The sequence below is a fragment of the Egretta garzetta genome, unplaced genomic scaffold, assembly GCF_000687185.1.
Source record: "Egretta garzetta isolate BGI_Z169 unplaced genomic scaffold, ASM68718v1 scaffold154, whole genome shotgun sequence".
Classification (NCBI taxonomy): domain Eukaryota; kingdom Metazoa; phylum Chordata; class Aves; order Pelecaniformes; family Ardeidae; genus Egretta; species Egretta garzetta.
In genome coordinates this window covers 4,706,170-4,724,689 of record NW_009259600.1, presented here as the reverse complement: position 1 = coordinate 4,724,689, position 18,520 = coordinate 4,706,170, and the positions used below count along the sequence as shown (strand labels likewise).

At 38.6% G+C, this 18,520-nt stretch overlaps 1 protein-coding gene across 1 annotated transcript in view; it reads right to left on the bottom strand.

Moving 5' to 3' along the window:
* The window catches only part of VPS13B (vacuolar protein sorting 13 homolog B), a 482,902-nt gene that overhangs the window by 112,855 nt on the left and 351,527 nt on the right, over positions 1–18,520 (bottom strand). The window contains exon 33 of the mRNA XM_035893844.1: positions 5,888–6,590. Coding sequence (XP_035749737.1) covers positions 5,888–6,590 — 703 coding nt within the window. The remainder of the gene's footprint in view (positions 1–5,887; positions 6,591–18,520) is intronic.

Sequence of the window (18,520 nt, the reverse complement as noted above, 5' to 3'; positions counted from 1 at the left end):
GAAAACGGCCGGAAATTTTATCCTCTACACCATGTGAAAAATTTGTCTGTGGCAGCAAAAGAAAAATGGTGAGACAACTATCAAAGATTGACAACCAAGACTGTAATTTAAAATCTGTAGGACTCTCCCCCCCCCCCCCCCCCCCTTTTTTTTTTTTAGAAAAAAAAAAATCTCTGGCTATTTTTGAATCCACCCAAATATCCAAAGCCACTTCTAGTCTTGCTAAGGTCCAGGCAGCAGCTCCAAACTTCACAGTTTATGAAGTATCTTTCTAAATTCGATTTGAATTTGTGAGCTTTTGATCTCACCTGCTATCCTCTCATTCTTACGTTAAACAGCAGACAGCAGCCCCCAAACTTCTGAAGAGAAGGGGGAGTAAGGGGAAAGGAAAGGAAGGAGGCAGGAGAAATTTCCCATCTTGAATATTTTCATTCTCCAAAATGTGGTTTTGTTCCAGTCTGTAGCTGAGAGCCAGGGCAGCTCAGGGGGCATAGCCCGCGGGAGGCTTTAATGGGGGGATGGGTGATCCAGAGCACCCCAGCAGCCGCCAGGCAGGGGACAGGGCTACCGAGCGTGTGCACAGGACGGCAACTTGGCCTGTTCAGCTGGAACTTCACCCAGACCAAATGAGCTCTGCAACACGCTTTTGTTTCAATTGATGAATCATACTTTGGTCTGCAGTCAATTTTAAAAGCCAGTCCGATGCTGCAATCATCTCTGCATTTCAAACCCTGAAGTGGAACGTTTGGTCTTCTTTTAAAAATGGTTTCCATTGGAATTTAAGAACACAAGCGGGAAAACATTTCTACTCGCATACTCACAAGTGCTGTGTCAGGAAGTTCAAAAACAAGCACTTACAGTAACTTGAGGAATGTGCATTCCCAGGCCAGCTTGTCTTTACGGTGGGGGCTGGACCCCCCCACGTCCATGGATGCAGATGTACTGGACAATAAATATACTCGGAGGGGAACAGGTGACACTGCAGCAGAACTCCCTCAATGGTACGCTAGGAAATAGCCTTAAATCCTCTCTCTGCCGCGTAGGAAGCCCAGGCTGACAGAGAGGCAGTGAATCAGCCTTCCTGCCAGAGCCAGCCTGCGCTGCTCTCCATGCAGCCTGGGCTTTCCATTAGATCAGAGGTTACATGTGGTCTTAGCTACTGCATCTGCTCTTCATGGACCCCCTGCCATCAAAGGCGTGGGTGTAAAAAAAAATAAAATCAAATAAAAATCAAGAATAATTCTGGATGGCCTCACAATGCCTGTTTTTTTGCTAATGCTTCGCTGGCGGAAGTTGAAGAAATTCCGTGCATAACAGATATTTATTGAGAAATTTCTCTCCCTTAAAACAACCAAGCACCACAACCTCCTCTTTGAAAGTAAACAAACAAACAAATAGAAAAAAGATTTTTCAAGAATGCCCAGAGCACAATGCTCAGGAAATGAGGCAATTCTGTATCTGGATTACATTACCTGAAACAAAGCAAATAAAGATTTAAAAAAATATTTATAAAAGCGGCTTATGAGATTACATTAAAAACAATTGCACCCACTTTTGTTTAAGTGGAAATGGCCAATGCTCTCTTTGCAAAAACTAACAGCTAGCAGATGACTTTTTGTTAAATGTAGGATGAGCCTTGAATAAAAAAAGGTTGTTTTATAGTATCCATCAGGCTATTTATACAGAATATTACAAGTAAACTCAGGGAGCAACTAGTCTTTTTAATGGCGCTTATTAAGCATTCAATATTTATTCCATTAAATTATTTACTTTGATTTGAAGTTCTGCTACCTGGCAGTAGCATAACTGCAATCAAGCTGTGCAATTACAAAAGTAATTCAAAACACAAATGAAGCAGTTGAGCACAACCATAATAAAACTGAGCTAACATTTTAATAACCTAATAAGCCTCCTCCTCCTACCAACTGACTTGCCAGTGGCCTTGGTTGGAGAGAAGGACTGAGGAAATTAAAAGCACAACCGTCAGGTCTTTAGCTCCAAGGCAGGCAAATGCTCCACATACAGACACTGGCCTGATGGAAATGTGCTGCTACTAACTGCTAATTAGCACGCTAACAATACTTAACTTTTAAACGGCCTATTTCCTCCTATTTTATTCTGAAGTTCTTATTTCTTTCATGTTTCAAAAAATAACACAGCTAGTGACAGAGGAGCCAAGTTCTTTGGATGAAGTTTGGTATTTTGGCCACTGTGCAATACTCGCTCTCACAAAGAAAGATTGAGAGCTTAACATGCAAGATCCTGACTTTTAAGCTCTGTTAACTTGAAATCTTTCAAAAAGAACAAAATCTGTGTCCCAAATAAAATGTATGTGGCTTTGTAACAGTATTCAAAACATTTCTACACATGTTCAAAGCAGTAAACCATCATAAGGCAGTAAGCTTAATTTTGTCATCAGCCCCGGATTATCTATTATTCTCTTTAAAATTCATGTTGGTACAGTTTTACAGGATAATTTCCCTATTTTATTCCAAGCTTCATAAAGCAGACTCTCATCAAACGACTTGTTCTAAATTCTGCAATTCTAAATTCTAGAGTATTCTTTGCTCATTTAGAGCTGAACTATATATTTCTTAGAAATACACTGATGGGAGGTGAGGGATGGAAAACACAACTAGGTCCAAGCTATTACCAGCTTTTCTTTACCCTAAGGTTTTTTTGGAACTAATGTCCATCAAAAAATAAGACCTTCCTAATTTCACAAATTTTGTATTTGCTTCTGCCTTGCAAGATTTGAGAGTTGTTTCAGAACTGCACATTTTTTTTCTTTTAGAAAAACCATAAGACCCAAATCTACTGCCGTTGAACTAACAGTAGTGAAGTCTTCAGACTTACACAACAAAATTGATTCAAAACAAATATTCTTATGCAGTGTATATGGTGTATATCTATACACAGAATGATGATTTGAAGTGGCAGAGGTTTTATTAGCATGTTTTGGATCTAATCTACATATTCCATACATAGCTTAACTATGTAAGCTTAACCATATTAGTAGAAGTAATGAGAAACCACCCCCACAGGACTACCAATAAAACTTTATAACAAACATGATGTATTCTTTCCTTTTGCCCAGACAAGCCTCAATTTTTTAGGCTGTGATGAAATTTGCTGTGTTATAGGCCTGACCTTCAGAGCTGCTGCTGTGCTGTTCCCCATCTCCATCACGCAATGCAATGCCCACAATATTTCATCATGCTTGCCTAGTCCCACTGTTTAAGTGGGTTTTTTAAGGTGAAATATGCTCCATCAGTTCCTATAGTTAAAATATATCTTTTATGTTTAGCTTGTATCCTCTTCCCTATCCTACCTTAGGTAATGGAGAGATAGTTGCATGCATACATCTAGACACAAGAGCAGCAGTCTTCTACAGAGTCTAACTGGAAATATTCTTTAGCAACATTCACTGTAAATTAAACATCATTTGTGCCCTCTTCCCACCCTCCAGTCCTTGATATACAGAGGAATACAGCGATACAGTGCATACCTATTGTACAGAGGGAGAGAAGCTAACTTACTTCTTTCAGTAAACTTTATATTGTTCTTCATTTGGATGATACATCTTTCAGGTAAAACTGTCAGCCAATAGTCACAATGTCAAGAAAAAATGGTGTGATTGATGAAATCAACTGCAGCAGCACAGAAAATGCCATGTAAAGCGCTGGTGCTGTATTATATGATACGCAATATATATAGCATGTATATATATACATGCACACATATATATAACACATAGTTCATGGCTATTCTCCCCTCAAACACATGTGTTAGAAAAGAAAAATAGAAATTTCCAAACCTAGCATGTTACTACAATGGTGTGACAACATCAATCCTGCATGATGCAATTACAAGCACAGCAGGTCTTCCTAAACAAGAGGCAATAAAAACTTTATAATGCCTATTTTGCTGTGTGAATTAGTGTGAGACTTGAAGTGTGGATTAGTTTTATTAACTTATTAATACATTTAGGATGGTGGGTTTAGGCAGTAGAACTTTGGTACCCACCTCTTAAACTATTTTGAAAAGAGCCCTAATGCTTCGGTAGCAAGCACAGGATTCTGTCTGATACACAAGTAAGGCAATTACTACTGCCCACAGAGGCAGCAGGATGAGACTAGAGCCTGTGCCTTCAAATAATGGCTGACTCCTACCTCCACACACTTACACATTTGCCTGACACAGAGACAAAAAGCCAAAGAAAAGACTAAGACGCCTAGACTTTAGTCCTCCAAGAAGACCTCTTTGGGTCTCACTGAACAACTGCTGGTGACCAAGGAGCTCTCGGGCTGTATGTTCCTACTATCTTTATTATGGAAACTTCTTGCCGTGCTTCTGTGCTCTCTGATCCACTTTCAATTTGTAGGAAGACTTTATTACAGCTTGTGTTTTCTAGAATTGCTCCCATAGATAGGAAGATGGTGAAAGAATTCAGAAGTTAATTGTAGGAGCAGAATGGAGAGAACTGCCCAGTTTATTAGTAATGGGGTGGCAGCTTGTACAAGGACACTCTGGAACGCCTCAGACATGAGAAGTCCTATCGCATCTTTCCAAAACACTAATTTAATGAAGTTGTGATCTTTTTACAACTACTCCAGCTTTCCTTGAAGCTTTGCTTTGTTAATCGATTTGTTAATTCTTTTCATATTAATTACTACAATGACCACCTTTTATATAGTACTTAACAAATATACACAGGAATCTGGAGTAAATCAAATCCACGACACAGCTGTGTTGCTTTCAAGACAGGACAGCAACAGCAGAGAAAGATGAAAATGGAAGGAAGATGAAAGAAAACATGCCAGAGGATGAATCTTCTCCCTATTTTAAGTTTCTTTCCAGCTGTCTTATCTTCCTCACTGTTTAATCCCTCTTAAAAATTTCACCAGATTTCTGAAAAAAAGATCTATTAAAAATAGAATCTTTAGTCCTTTGCATAAGCACATTATTCTAATGCCACTTTTCAAAAGTTACCATCTCATTCAGCAAAGACTCAGTATAGCTGCACAAAGAAACAGCCATGTTTTTTAGCTACAGCTCTCATTCAGTGAACAATTTAAAACCCCACACTTTTCTGGCTACATGTTCAGCAGATCTCTGCATTCTCACTTACACTTTTTTTGGGTAATACTCTGTAATGATGTATCTCATTAAATTCTTACACCAAGTACTGGCTGTCAGACAAATGAATGGCAATTGTTTGATTCTTCTCTTCAGCAGTACAGGTAAGACAGAAAAAGAAATATTCAGATTATTTTCTTCTGAACATTTATTCTGATATTTCCTATTATAAACTTTGCATATGGGAAAAAAAAGCCATTTATTAAGAGAAGGAAATTCTTGCAAAAAACTATTACTCAGCTGAATGAAAACTTAAAATACATGACATCATTAGATGTCATTTGGAAGATCACTATGATTTTCTTAAAGTTTATGATCAAAACACCAGGTGCTTCTACAAAGGTTACCTTTAAATTTTATCAGTAAGCTAATATAGGAAAATATTGTGATATTCAGTCATAAAAAAGTGCTTTTTATGAAATCAGCTTGGCTTGCAACTCTTACTTCCTTAGAAAACATTGAGAAGTTAGAGTAATGCAACGATCCCTATGGCAATCTGTAATGAGAAAGTAATATCGAGGAACAGGAAGAACTGGCTGCTAAAAGGTTAGATCTTAATTAATTTCAAACATTTTACACACTTAACTTGATTCAGCTGTGGGGTATAATCTTAAAAATATGTAAATTTACCGTTTGATTTTTAAAGATGTCCTAGAAGTCTCTCAGCTGTTTTCCACCGCTCCAGTAACACTGAGAAGTGCAATTATTTTGGCAGTTATAACCAGAAGTGAATGTTAAATGCTCTTACCTGTACACTTGTAGTCTGAGGCTACTCCTTTAAGACCAGCATCGAACACTGATATTTCTACCTTTTGCTTTCTGTGGTGGCAGCTCAGGAGCACAGAGGGCTGTGATACGATGAGGTAGAGAAATGGCTGCAGCTCTATGTCCCCAGTCCCCCTGCGACCGGGCTGCCGAACGATAGTTATACCCAGGGCTTGCCGAGCAGACGATCTTGTGGAAGCATGCAGACTTTCCAGTGACAAGAGACCCGTTTTTCTCCCCGTAGACAGGGGAACATTACTGTTCAAAAGATCGTCTGCTGTGACGGCGGAAATACATGGCTGACTGGGCTTCTTGGAATCATGGCCACCACCTGAGCCCGCTTCTGGAAGGTTCAAGGAGCTTTTGCTCATTTTCTCACCATCTTTCTGATCTTGTGCTGATTTTGATTTAGGTAAGGCAGTGCATGAGTAAGTCATCAAGGAGATTCGACTTGCTGTAACAAAAATGTCAAAGGGAATGAAATTGAGATTCTTCACGATGGAAGACTGGCGGGAAGGACGGGCAATGCGGTGCTGGCTAGTACCGCTGTGCTGCTCGATCTGGACGATTCTGATCTTAACACTGTCGCTGCCAATTCCACTGTCCTGTGCCCCGCTATAACGGGAAGAAGTCTCAACTGTTCCGCCATCAGACACATCCATTTTTTTCTGCTCTTGTTTGGAAACCTGCGAAGGAAAATATTATATTAACTTATGATATCCATATCCCAACTATTTCCATTTCAGTGGCAGCAAACAATCGCTATATAAACATGATGTCAAAAAAGAGAATTATAAAATAATATCTGCCAAGTTAACTTTAACACAGTAATCACTCATGAAAACACAGCAGGTGTCTGTTCCAATGAAATGATGACTCACAACAGATGAAGTGCCAAAAGAACATGTGAAGGAAAAAAAAAGGAATAATGATTTCTAGGCTTAAATTACTTTTTTTTTTTCTTTTTAATTCAAACACTTTCTTTAAACTCTAAAGAATCTACACAAAATTTATGGCTTAATATAAAAACATATCTCCAAGAAATAATGCAATGTAAATAAAAAGCCTAGTCACAATTGTTATCCAGTTTTGAGCACCGACGCTCCAGAAGTCCTCTTGGGCACTAAAATATTTCACTACGATTAGATGAAATAGAATGTAAAGTTAATCTGCTAAAATATTTGGGAAAAAAACCCAGCAGAAATTAAATAATAATAATGATGATGATGGTGATGTATGGCCAACTCCTCTGATTCATATGGAGTTTAGAGTCATGCCTTCACCATGTATAGCTTCCACAGCACAACTAACCTTTCCATCTGTACTGCCCCAGAACCGTTTCTGCTCTGCTCCCTATAAGAACTAACACAAGAAATACCCAACTCAATCAGATTCATGACCCATCCAGCCCAGTATGCTGTTTCTGACATCACCAGGAGGAGACTCTGTAGAGTGACCGTGGACCCTGGCCACTTCCTGCAATCTTCTTTTCCTGCTCCCCAAGCATCGTAGCTGTTGCGTTTGGGATGCCAGTGATACACACCTGCATAGTCATTTTAGTAACCATTTTTGGACTTCTTGCTCGTGAATTCATCCACTTCCTTTCTGAACATGCTGACAGTGTCTGGCCATCACAACCTTCTGGGGCAGCAAGTTCCATTTTTTTTTTTTTTTTTTCTTTGGCTTAAACCAATCTCCTCCTAGTATCACTGCAATTCCCCCTTCTTTTGTAGTACATGATTTGAACGTTCAGGTCCACATTCCGCTTTATCACTGCTGCTATGACTCTGTAAACCTTGACTATAAGCCCCCCCTCAGCCTTATCCTCTCCAGACAGGGCAATCCCAGCCTTTTTAGTCTCTCCTCACAAAGCAGCCGCTCTAGCACCTTAATCATTTTAGCTTCCCTTTTCTACTCCTGTGACTCCACTATGCACTCCTTGAGTACTCTATACAGTATTCAAGAAGTGGGATCACTGTGGTTTTACATAGCAGTAAAATGATGCCTTCTGTCTTCTTCTCAGTCTCCATCCTGACAATGTCCAATATTTTGTTGGGTTTTTTTGGCTGCCACCGCACATTGACTCAATTATTTCATTTCTTCATTCCAGGACCTACTTCAATAGTTTCTTTTTATCTTCTCCACTGTAGTGAATCTTTGAAAACGGAGATATAAACTAGAGTAAACCATACCTTAACTTCCTCTTGAAAAATCTAATCATGAATTACAAGCTCTTACAAAATTTATCAGCAACTTAACTACAGGAATGAAGGGCAGTGAATTACTGGATTTCTTCAAACTGTGGTTTACACGCAGCAATATTAATCGATTCGACATATACTGCAGAAATTGAGTTGTGGGAAGTTAAAGAAAAGCAGTTTTTTTAAAGGTTCCTTTATATTGTGCTTTATGAAACAAAGGCAGCAACTCCCTCTCCTTTTCTTTAAAGGAATGAACATGCTAGAAAAAAGTATTACAGAGGAAATCCTAAAACAGAACCATTAACTAGCTGAGATTTTCTTTGAAAAGATTTTTGCCAGCTCTGGTTACAATCTTTTCAGATTCACTCATGTACATATTTTTCAAATAACCAATAAAATTCTTTGCGGCCGATTTCTATGGCAGACTCATATCACTGACTTGTAAATGTGATACCACTTTAAATGCAGCCTCTGTAAAAATAACTAGAGACCATTTTAATGAATTACTACATTGTGAGCCAGGAAATCCTGACTCCTCCTGATATCCTAGCAAAGTTAGGCTATTTACACCTCAGCCTTTCTGTCCGGTAAACTATAAAGTGCTTTGCCCATATCCTGCACTGATGGCACTTTCAAAAACGGTATAAATGGTTTTATCGCTCATGTACTGCGACCAAGCAGAAGACAGAAAGGATGGAGCTGTGAAACAATCTTGCCATATCATTTCATGGAAATGCTGCCTGAAACGGAGGGCATATGCTGCTAAGCCCAGCAATTTTTAATCGCTCCATAGCCATCAGCTCAGTTTGATGAAAAATCTCTTTAGAAAGCGTGGTTCTGTAGCGAATGATGCTCTTACAGGTACTGCATGGTGTTCTCTTGTTCTTCTCTATGCAGCAGAAATTTCTACAGCTACCTGACATTTAGGTTATGCTTGACTTGGCTAGAGAAATTGAAAATATGTCACCCGCTAAATGATAATCACAGAATCACTGAATCATAGAATGGCTTGGGTTGGAAGGGGTCTTAAAGATCATCTTGTTCCAAACCCCCTGCTGTGGGCAGGGACACCTTGCACTAGACCAGATTGCTCAAAGCCCCATCCAACCTGGCCTTGAACGCTTCCAGGAATGGGGCACCCACAACTTCTCTGGGCAACCTGTTCCACTGCCTCACCACCTTCATAGGGAAGAATGTCTTCCTTACATCTAACCTAAATTTACCCTCTTTCAGTTTAAAGCCAGTATCCCTTGGCCTATCACTACAGACCATTGTAAAAAATACCTCTCCAGCTTTCCTGGAGGCCCCCTTCAGGTACTGGAAGGCTACTATAAAGTCTCCCTGGAGCCTTCTGTTCTGCCCGACTAACGAACCCAAATATCTCAGACTGTCTTCCAAAGAGAGGTGCTCCATTCCACTGATCATCTTCATGGCCCTCCTCTAGACTCACTCCAACTGATCCATGTGCTTCTTATGTTGGGGGCCCCAGAGCTGGATGCAGTGCTCCAGATGGGGTCACACAAGAATGGAGTAGAGGGGCAGAATCGTCTCCCTCGACCTGCTGGCCACGCTGCTTCTGATGCAGCCCAAGATACGGTTGGCCTTCTGGGGTGCAAGCACACATTGCTGGGTCATGTTGAGCTTCTCATCAACCAACACCCCCAAGTCCTTCTCCTCAGGGCTACTCTCAATGCATTCCCCACCCAGCCTGTATTTGTGCTTGGGATTGCCCCAACACATCTGCAGGAACTTGCACTTGGCTCTGCTGACCTTCATGAGGTTCACATGGGCCCACCTCTCAAGCCTGTCAAGGTCACTCTGGATGGCATCCCTTCACTCCAGTGTGTCGACCACTCCTCATCCATCCCCAGGCGGAGCTCCATGCGCTCCAGCTGGACACTGACACAGAGGGCAACACCCCTCCTCGCCTCCCCTGCCTGTCCTTCCTAAAGAGCCTGTATCCCTCCATTCCTACACTCCAGTCATAGGAGCCATCCCACCACATCTCTGTGATGCCACTAAGATCACAGCCATGCAGATGTACACGTCTCTAACTCCTCTTGTGTATTCCGCATGCTACGTGTGTTTGCATAGAGGCATTTAAGTTGGGCCACCAGTGAAGCTGACTTACTGGCTGGAGTGGCTGAAATTCCTTTGTGCTGCTCTTCAGGTGCTCTCCTGCTGACCTGTGATCCTGCTTTGGGCATCTATTGCTGGCACTGGCATCAAACTGATAGGAGTGGGATGGACTGAGGTTCCCCTCCCCCGGCAACTTCAGTAAGTTTTATAATCTTCCAGGGAGAAAAGCATTGCATGTGTATGACTGAGTGGAGGGAGAAAGTGTAGTGCTTCTGGTTTCTGAATGGATCCTCTCTTCTCATACCTAAATAGATTTGACTTGAAGCCTAGCTTTTTTTTCTGCTGCATCTTTTTATAATTATATATTAAATGTGCTGGCCTATGTAAAGCACCTCAAGGACGGTAAGAAAGTAGCTCTGCTTCCATCCCCATTCAGACCATAGTTTCTCTGTGAAGACTACTGCAAGGGTGCTAATTGGTCCCAACTGCTGAGTTTCCTGTTATGCGAACATTCGACTACAGAAACTTTACCGAGACCCCAAATCAGTTCACACAGGTCACTGAACAGCAGTCAGATGGTAACTTCTGCTCGGTACTAAGCAACGTGGAATATGAACCAGTGCCCGAAAGGTGAAAGACACCATATCCTATTACGGTTTTCCATGCCACCCGGTTCCACAATGAAACTTTGACTTATGTATGCTCTTACCACATATATTATAAAGGTTGGAACGAGTGAGTAATGATTTGCAAGACAGCTTTATATAACACAACTGGCTACAAAATAAAGGTGCAGAAGTACCACTGGAACTTCTTGCATCAATTTCAGCTCAGTAAGCATCAAGCCTTCCAACAAAGTTTCACAGTTAACCTAAAAATAGGCCTAGTAATATATTTGGGAATCATTTAGGTATTCCTCTAATGGGATAAGGATATGAAAGGGAATGACTCTCAGTATAACAACTCTAAAAAGATTCTTTGCTTTACTGTGGAATAAATGGGCCGATACTTTAAAGATGTCAAGAACAGCAATATCAGCTTGCTGTTCACAAATGTAATGGCAACATTTATCATTGGGCTGTATTATATCAATTCTCTTACTCTTTACATAACCCATTTAAAATGAACAATAAAAGTTTTCTTTAATTAGCTACTGGTGTGCATTAACATGATCATGATTAAACCATAAAAACCAACTGTACATTACTCTCGTCCCCTATCCCATGTGTTTTAAATTATTTTAGTTGAAAATGTACTTTGAGTCCCTTTTAAAAGTTCGACCTTCTGCTTTCAGAGAATTAAATGCATATTACTGTAGTGGAGAAGATAATGTTTCAGACCTCCAGGCATATATTAAACACACTGGCAGCACATTAGACAAAATGCTTTACTTATTAGATACTTCCTATTCTAAACAGTGTCATCAAAGGCTAAAAACAAAATCCATATAAAAGCTGCACAATGCTTCCACACAGAACCTGTGCCAAAATCCCTGTACTTTCCAACTAATGAGGAAAGGATGTGTACTCTTAACATATGAATGTAAGATTTTCCAAGCATTCACTTTAGGAAACAGGACTATTGATTCCACATGGCTTATGTTAAATGAAACTGTATTGGTAAAATAACCTTTAAGATATTTGGCATGATAACTATAATTAAACAGTATTCAAAGGAATAAAACAAAAGGGAATTTGGTTCCACAATGGCTAATTAAAATAAAATGAAAAAACACAGCATGTCATCTATCAAGATAAATTGTTATTGTTTAAGAACTATTTAAATACTGTTAAAATATACTTTTAGATAAAATCTGAAAGGACTGGAAAAATATTTGTGGCTTAAAAATGGATAGTTTGGCGAAGAAAAAAGTATAGGACGCTGAAATTTTATGCTGAGATAATAGCTTTAAAGCTTTGAGCATAACCAGATGGTACTTAAATCAGAGGAATTCTACAGTTTCACTGTCAGAACGAGTTGCAATATGGAAAGGTTTTCAATAGCTAGAAAAAACATGTCAAGATGATAGTTTACTTCTTAGATCACTTCAGTGCATTTTCTCGTCCTTTCACAGTTATATATCCTATCAATACTAGACACCGTAGAAAAGGTGTTGAAAGCTACACTAGTAGCTAGGGAACTGTGGCTAATTCTTCCTTTTCATGTGTTGAGATAGGTACCTTCACTAGCTCAACCCCTTGAGTTCAGCAGAGCACATGACACATATATCTATCTAGTGAAAAGGCATAGAAATAGCATGTCCTGTAGGACACACACAGAGAAGGACATCATAAAATCAAGGGTAATTAAGTATATTTGCTTTTCAAAATTGGCAAGCAGTCCCATCTGAGTTCACTGCAATCTCATCTAGGTAACTCTTATTTATTTTCCATTCCTGATAAAAGTATTTAGATGGTAGAGACATGCCTTCAAAGGTTTCACGCCATAAAGAGATGCAATAAAACCATCAAGGTAAACACACAACCTAGTACTTTAGACCAATAATTAACACATTTTCCCCAATCAAAGAGAGATGGTTTACAAGTGGCAGGATTTTTTCATTATATTTTCACTTTCTTAATCTCTCAAGAGTTTTCAGCAATAACAAATCTAAGCATGTGCACATTTCACTATAAACATTTTTTTCTTTATTTTCTTTTACTATACAGGATAATTCTTTAATCAATAGAATAACCATAAGCAACATCATCTTTGGAAGTGCAACTGCTCTAGATGAAAAGCATTGACATCTGCTTAATTTTTCCAGCTTCTCATATTAATTATGGTTATATAATGACACTATTGAAGTAAAATTTCCAGCCTTCTGCATAGCCGTTCCTTAACTCTGATCAAAACCCTTCAGCCAATCATGAGATCATTCTTCACATTACATAAATTACGGAAAGAGTCACAAGTGTGAAACCACAGAATCAAAGTGCCAATCGCATCTGCTCCATCACTGTGGCATGTGACCTAGTTTTATTTCTTTTGCTAAAAAGTAGTAATATTTTCATGGAAATAAAAATCTTGCCTACCACACAAACTGAGCTACAGAAAAGGAACATGTTCCAGGTTTTTTTTTTTTTCCTGTTGTGCTTAGACTGGAATCACAAAGAAAATACTACCTAGTTTTTTCTGGCTTTATTCTAAGTACTTAAACTACTCCATCAAAGAGTCTGCAACAGTTTAGAAATCTATTTCACACATCATTGTTATCTAAAGAACCTTTTTTTTGGGTTAACCTAAGTTTGCTACATTGTTCTACTGAAAACTTCAAATAAAACAATTTTGTTTTGTTTTGCATATGATTTATATGTTTCACTTTAATTCTAGCCATTATCAAAATTATATTGTAAATTGACATGTTAATCTCACATGGAAAATAAAATCAAAGAGACACATACAAGCATGTTACCCAACTAAATTATCTTCCAGACTAATAAAGTTTCTCTTTTAAGCTTTAAATTAAAACTTCGGTCCTACAATTTAATCTAGACTTGCTTCTACTTATATCAATCCAACTGCAGAACTCCAAAGCTGTCCTCCAAAAAGGGCACTATTAAATCAAGCCAAAATGAGGCAACAAAAATGGAAGAAATGATTGAATTAGTTTAATTCATATGAGAGTCAAATGCATTTTTTCCACTAAGGTGTCTGCTTTTTAATCAGAATTTGCTGCAAAACAAATGATGCTAATTTGAAGTGTAATCACGTATATGAGCTCCCAGACCTACAGAACTACTTCCGACAGGAATTCAATTGTAGTTTTCACAATACTGCAGGAATTATGTGAAAGATGTGATGGCAAGGAGCAATACAAACTCAGCTGCTTTGTGCAATGTTTTTCCAGCTCTTCAAAAGTAGAGTAAAAGGCTACATTCTGTTAAACACTGATCCAAATATTCATAAATCAAAGCTGTGTAAAACGTTCCAACTGTAACATGGGTATATGCAAATGCAAAATCCTTTCTAATGCCAACAGAATTATTTTTTTAATCTTAATACAAACAGCATGTTTATTTTGCTACCCTATCAAAGGCCAGTAAGAAACTTTTGTGTTAAATATTTTTGTTCTAAAGAAATGCTTTCAGTTAAAAATGACCAGGCTAAAATTTGGCAGAGTACTTTGTCCAACAGTAATTTTGCATTATGTTTTTACTGAAAGTATTAACTTTTTTCTGTTATTTTAAAATTTAATTTCAGAATTTTAAGTTCATATCTTTGCTCTCATGTGAAAAAATCTGGATTAGAATAAATACACGTATTTACTTCAGACAAGGTAAGGGTTTGTTCATTTTTGCACATTTTTTCTTTTGTTAAAGCCAAGAAACAGTGTTTTTCCATGGGAGTCTGCTTGCATATTTCACTTGACACTTTAAAAAGAAGTAGTTGAAATTTCAGCTTCGTTTTGCATGACATTTCAGTAGGAGTCTGCAGTTTCACCAGTCTCAGTTTTGGCTCACATTTTCATGCAGAAAGACACACTGAACTAAATGGTGGTTTAGTTTTGATCTGATCTTCTAGGAAGCAACTTTGCCTCATCAAACTAGCTGAACCTTTCAGGAGGCTGAATTAACTCTCGTTCACTGCTGTGCCTAAGAGAAAACATTGAGACTTACAATTTTAAGTCATTAAGGCTGTGGTTTCACAACAGAAAGCTTGCTCTCAAACACTAGAGATAGACTAATTAGCTAATTCAGCACCCAGTATGGCTGTATAACCAAGTTTGCCATTGGAACTGGCATGTCACAGCCTGCAGTGGGATTATTTTAAGTGGTGTTGCCACTGACCAGTCATGGGAAATCACAGAGCTACTGGGTGGCACCTTCACAACACTTGACTTAGCTGCAAAAAGTCCCTGGGTCTTGTACATTGATGTTTTCATGACCAGGCATTCAATCATGGATCAAAAACGTTCTCACATGATGAGTATGTGTAAAGCGAGAATTCACTGAACAATTCCTAGATGCAAGAGTTTAAATAATTTAATAATATTAAATATGGAAATATCAGATGATTTACTGTTCTTACAACTGGACAGAAGAAATTTAACAGTTATTTACTCCCACTGGAGTAAATTGGAATATTCTCCCATTGACTAATATTCACTGTTCTGTGAAATAGATGAAAAGATGCAGAAGCAAATGCCAAACACCCTGGCAGTGATTCAAAGCCTCAGAATGCAAATCTAGGCATCATTTTCTAGGATAGGATGAATGAATGCGTGAAAAATGAAGAGAGTCATCATTGTAACACAGCAAAGTAACTTGGTACTTGACTTTCATAATACAGAATCTACCTGCAGCCTCTTAACTGAGTAAGTATACAGTTAAACACCTATCCCCAAAATCAAATACTACAATCTCTTCCTTAATACATATTAGAGCCTTTATCTCTTTTGAGCATCTTAAAAGCAATTAAAATAACTAAATACACAGCAGATTAGAAGACGTCACGCACAAATGTTGCCCAACTAAACAAACTGTCTTCCACATTATTTCCAGTAACGTAAGTCAGACTGAGTCAGACTGTATGCCACAAGCAGAAAAATCCACAGTACAGGAGTCTCCAGTGAGAAACGTCCAACTGCTGGCGCACAATTGCTCACTGAAACGTGTGCTGGGATGTTGAGTGCCTCACGTTTTAAAGCTTCCAGATGTCTGGAAAATTATCTCTTCTGCCTTACTGCCTTTTTTTTTTTTTTTTTTTTTTTAAAGGTTGTTACATCTTACCTGTATCAAACCAAATAAAACTCTTATCTAGCCTAACATTTGACTAAATCATGTTTCAGTTTGTCCAAAGTATCTTACAAAAAGACTACATGAGGAAGTAAAGCACATCAAGTGGCATGTGAATTAAAGACTATGAAGTAAAGAATTCTAGAACATGGGGGGTTTTGGTAACAAGGCCATCCCAAAATATCCCCATTTTTAGCCAGTTGTTTGTCACAGCCTAGGTGTGCAATTACATGCCAGATTGAATTTGTCTCTCCTCATTTGTGTCTTGTACAACTGCGTAAAACAGCCAGTTCAGGGTCTGGAAGCATCCAAAAAAAAAACCACACTCCCCCCCCCGCCCAAAAAAAAAACCAAACCCAAATTAAAAAAAATCTACTTGTTTTTTTGTCCTGTTCTGTTTCCTGCACTGGCTCATTGTACTGCTACAAAGCAGAGAAGGAAAAGGACGGACTGTGGCAGCCCAGTTTGGATTAGCTTAATGAGCCTCAAAATTGCAATCTAAATTGTGCCCTCTGAACTCGTTTAAAAATAATTAAAATAAAGAGAAGAGTTGTGGTATTGGAGCAGGAACGAAAGGTCAGAGACAGGACCTCTGTAAGTCCACTTCAGGAGTAGATGACACATAGAGCCACATCTTCAGGCTGTTCTGACTGATCAAGCCTGGCAGCCTTCCAACTGCCTTCGCCTCTCGGTCCTAGGAGGCTGCTTCAAAGCACCCAGCACTTGAACCATGCTGAGATTTGACTTTATACCTTACTGGAAAATCAACAGAGAATTATTATGGAACACATCCTGCAGCAGTCTGCCATTTTCAAAGCTTCTAACTGCAGTGCTAAGATTTCATTGAAGCCATCTAACTGTGGGCTGATAACAACATTAAGGACAATTACAGGGCCTATATACAAAGACAAGTTTTCTTCTTAATGAAAAACACTTTTGCCCTTTATGGCATTATTATGGTGCATGATTTTAATGATGCAAAAAGATTGCAGATATTACTGAATATTATTTACACAATAATTTACTGTTTTTCCATAAAAATAATGTTTTTCCAGTCCTGGGCCATGAAGTTCCTGGTGGTTCACTAACAACTGCTGCTTTTTTCTGCTTTTTTTGGTCTTGTTGAATATTATTAAAATACTTTCTTAAATATTATTCTAAGTATAATTTTTTTGAATTATGCAACTGCTGCAGTGGCCATACAGAAAATATGCACTGTTGTAAATGGAAATGAGCACAGCATAAGAACAATATGTCTGTGGTCCACAGTTACAAAATATTTGTGAGGTGCTGCCTTAAAGCTTGTGTTCCAAACAGCTTCTAATTCAGCTATATACGCTGTGCAAGGTATTCCTTTCCACAGACCATTTTAAAATGTTGATTCTCATTCCTAGTACTGAAAAAATAACCTTCGAAAAGCAAGCTCAGGATGGCCCATCTTCCGGAATCTCCAGACAGCCCAAACAAGAGATGGACAGAACTGTCTTATCTATTTAACACGTGTTAAAACATGACATTTACAAATGTCATTTGAAATGTTCATCCTTTAGTGTACTGCTATAGACTATTTTATCAAAAACAATCTTTGAAGAGATATCCTAGCATTTTCTGTTTGTCTCTAAGGCCTTTTTAAGATGCCAAACCCGCAGTAGACGCAGTGGTATGACAAAGCTATGTACTACTTTTAATCACATCTTTAATCTACGGCAAAGTAAGAGTTAGGGAGAAGCATAAAATTAATGAATGGAACAAAAAAAACCCCTCCACATAAGGGACCAATGTTCTGCTTGAATTATTACATAAACACAAATACGCTTTAACTATTTAGAGTGACAATCACTACTAGGCATACATATATATAATCATATATACAAATACGTTGTACAAAAATATATATTTTTTTTATTTTGTTTTCGATTTTATAGCACCTACTGCAAAATTCCCATTCTGTCAGTATGCAGAACATAAGAATCTGGGAAACTTGCTACTGAATTCAGGGTCAGCTTCCTGAAAAATACATGAAGCCTTGTTCAAACAGTCAGGATGCACAACTTAGCCAAGCTAACTTTCTGACTTACATAATTTTGGTAGCTGGACCATAGTGATCCTGGGCATAAATCCATTTGCTATAGTGGGTTTCATCATGGACAAAGCTGGACAAAGACCCAATGAGGCACCCAACCCAGACCAGCCTACTGAGAAATTACTTCGTACAAACACCAAGGATCCAATAGACACAATGAGTAAACCCCCCAGATGTTCAATGTGTAGTAAACATTTATCTGGGGAAAATGCCTTACTGCCAGATAGAGTGAATTTTGTGACAAACGAAGATTTTCAAGAGCATATAGATCAGTTAGGTGCCCATCTCCCACTGAAAAATAAGAGTTTGGCAGATTATTTATGTGTGATTCTGAATCTCTCCTACTCTCTTCTGTCCCTGTTTTAGAAGGCAAGGAATCTGCAGAAGTGGCTGATCTGTATCAGGAAAATACTGGAGACCAGATCACATATTCTAGTGGGAAAGCAAAAAAAGACGTACAAATTACTGCAAGAACACAGGTGAACTAATGCAAACATCCAGACCTAATTATCCTT